Source organism: Humulus lupulus, chromosome 6, assembly GCF_963169125.1.
Source record: "Humulus lupulus chromosome 6, drHumLupu1.1, whole genome shotgun sequence".
NCBI lineage: Eukaryota > Viridiplantae > Streptophyta > Magnoliopsida > Rosales > Cannabaceae > Humulus > Humulus lupulus.
In genome coordinates, this window is record NC_084798.1 from 204,287,691 (window position 1) to 204,290,944 (window position 3,254).

General features: G+C 30.0%; 1 protein-coding gene across 1 annotated transcript; it reads left to right on the forward strand.

Annotated features, from left to right (window-relative positions):
- Positions 1-749: 749 nt before the first annotated feature.
- LOC133785879 (uncharacterized) lies at positions 750-2,417 on the forward strand. The gene is made up of 2 exons (XM_062225095.1): positions 750-759; positions 2,050-2,417. The coding sequence occupies exons 1-2, from the start codon at positions 750-752 to the stop codon at positions 2,415-2,417; spliced, it is 378 nt and encodes a 125-aa protein (XP_062081079.1).
- Positions 2,418-3,254: the final 837 nt, after the last annotated feature.

Sequence of the window (3,254 nt, forward strand, 5' to 3'; positions counted from 1 at the left end):
CTCTGTTCACTTGTCCTGTCTTTGTCATTGTTACGTGGAAGCCAATTTTTTAGCAATTGAATTTGGAGCAACAATGGCTATAATTGTTAAGATTAGTAGTTTATTAGCCAACTGATTATTGTTGTAACAACCAAGATTATTGCTGTAATAATCAGCTATACTGATTAGTTTGATCTTTTTATTTAGCCTATTTATTTAACTCATTTTTGCGTGATAAGCTTCTACTGACATTCAATAATAACTAGCTATACATGTTAGGACATTGTCGGTGAATCAGGAAACTCAATTCATCAAGAAATTTTTGTTAATGGCTAGCAAATTGTTGACTCTAGTAACAGTTTTGTATTTTTAATGTGTGAACTATTTATTAAGGGAAATTTGAGATTTTATGATTAATTTGGAAAAAAATGCTATGTTGGATTAAAATCCTATTATGGGCACATATGTATTAATGTATTATGCTATTATAAAGTTTGATACAAAATAAAGTGACCAATCATGTTATAAGTATCATAGGGTATTAAAATGTCATGGAAATAATGTGTAGATACCATAAGTTGTATTTATAATTTGATGAGGGGCCAAATTATAAATACCCAAAATTGATTTAATAATCAGTTTTTTAATAAATAGGTAGTGGTCCCCAAGAAACGTATTCTTTCGTATTCTCTTCTTCCCCATCACAGAGAAATATACAGAGAGAAACTGATTTCTTGGAAGATCAATAACCTTCTGTGCAATCTCCATCAATGGCTTCAGGTTAGTGCTTCTGCTCTTGTGTTCATATTCTTCTTTAATTTAGCAAAGATTTTATAGAAACATGTTTTAGGGTTTATCATTTATGCACTTTTAGTAACATGATTAAGATATGGGAAATTATGTTGAATACTAATGTTTATGTGTGTTGCTTAAGTGTATTTTTATAATTTTAACAAGTGGTATCAGAACTATCTTTACTGAATTTATTGAAGATTTGATGATTTTGTTAAAGAAAATTTAGAATTTCAAAAATTAAAATTTCCCGCTGTAATTCATTTCTTTACATATACATATATTTTGATTGGTATTATTTATATATATGTGTTATCGAATTTATTATTTTGGGCGTGCATCAATAGTTTCTAGTTATTGTTTTATTTTACTTGGGTTCAGTGAATGTCACATATATATTTAAGGATATACATGTCTGTAGTTAGGAAATCAAACCCAACCAATTTATTTTCAGATTCTTCAGATTTATTTGTGTATATATATATATATATAAATGGTTTTCATCAGGTTTGTTTGGTTTTTGTTTTATATAGTCGTAATCATTGTTGTATACATATATATAGATAATGTTGAATACATATATGGATCCATTGCTTTATGTATATATGATTATGTTTAAGATATTATTCATACATACAATGATGCTTGTAACTTTATATGTGGATATATATCATTGTATTTAATTTTATTTATTTATTTTTGCTTTATGATCATGGCTTCAGTTCTTGATTTGTTTTAAATTCAGTTTTGTTTTTATTATTGTTATTATTTTTATTGAATATATAGTAGTTTTAGTTAAAATAATAATAATAATAATAATAATACAATAACAGTTAAATTCAAATTTTGGTTTAGGAATTTTATCAAGAATATCTAATATTTTAAAATAATTAATTGAAACAAAATATCACCAAAGTGATCTCTTTTTTGTAGATTAATTTAAATAAAATATCAAGATAATTGTGTGTATGTAATTTATGCCCCAAATGTAAGTTAATATTTGACCAAATTTCATACATACCTGTGGTGATAAATGTGTGACAATTATAAAGTATCTTGTGTGAGCAATATGTTAATCCAAAGATTGACTTATTGTTTGACATAATATATTGTCAATATTTGATTGCTACAACAAGAGTACTACTTACAGTTAATATTACTGTCCAAAGACTTAATATTAATGCCGTGTCTGGTATCTTGAGATGGGATTAACCAATTTTTGAATCTATTGTTTGATTATGCATATTGATGTAAGATTGTTTTGTTCTATATATTCAGCTAGTTCATCTTCTGCTACCTCAATATCTGCTAATATTAATCCTATTCCTATGCTTAATGGGACCAATTTCAAGGATTGGAAAAGGAACTTACTAATAGTTATGGGATGTATGGATTTAGACCATGTATTAAGGGATGAACAACCTGCACCTCTCACTGAGGAAAGCACCCGTGATGAGAAAACAAATTTTGAGAGGTGGGATCATTCAAATCGCATAAGTTTAATGATTATAAAACACAACATCCCAGAAGCCTTTTGGGGCACAGACTCCGAAGGGATTACTAAGGCCAAGAATTTCCTTGAACAAATTGAGGAACGTTTTGCTAAAAATGATAAGGTTGAAATGATACACTTCTTGGTTCTTTGATGACCATGAAGTATAAGGGTCAGGGAAATGTAAGGGAGTATATTATGGAAATGCATCATATTGTCTCAAGACTTAGGACACTTAAGATTGAGCTTTCTGATGATGTGCTTGTACTTTTGGTTTTGTTAACATTGCCTGCACAGTTTAACCAATTTAAAATTAGTTACAACTGTCAAAAGGAGAAATGGACTCTCAATAAGCTCATTTCTCATTGTGTGCAAGAGAAAGAAATGTTGAAAAAGGATAAAATTGAAAGTGCTCACTTGGCCACTACTCCTAAAGATAAGGGAAAGAAAAGGAAATATCAGAATGAGGCTGCTAAGGGTCCAGCCCAAAAGAAACAACAGAAGGATTCAGATGGTTGTTTCTTTTGCAACAAGTCTGGACATGTGAAGAAAAATTGTACCAAGTATCATGCATGGCGTGCAAAGAAAGGTATGATTCTTGCTTTGGTCTGTTCTGAGGTTAATTTAGCTTCAGTACCTAGGAACACTTTGTGGATAGATTCTGGTGCTACTACTCACATAAGTGTTTCTATGCAAGGTTGCCTAAGCTACCGAAAGCCAAGTGATGGTGAAAGACAAATCTTTGTGGGCGATGGAAAATCGGTGGAAGTGGAAGCAATTGGGCATTTTAGGTTGTTGTTAGGAACTGGTTTTTATTTGGATTTGAAAGACACTTTTGTTGTACCATCTTTTAGACGGAATTTAGTTTCTGTTTCTTTGTTGGACAAATTTGGATATTGTTGGTCTTTTGGAAACAATCAATTTAGTTTGTCTTTAAATTCAAATGTTGCTGGAACTGGTTACTTGAATGCTTATGACAACATTTATTTGC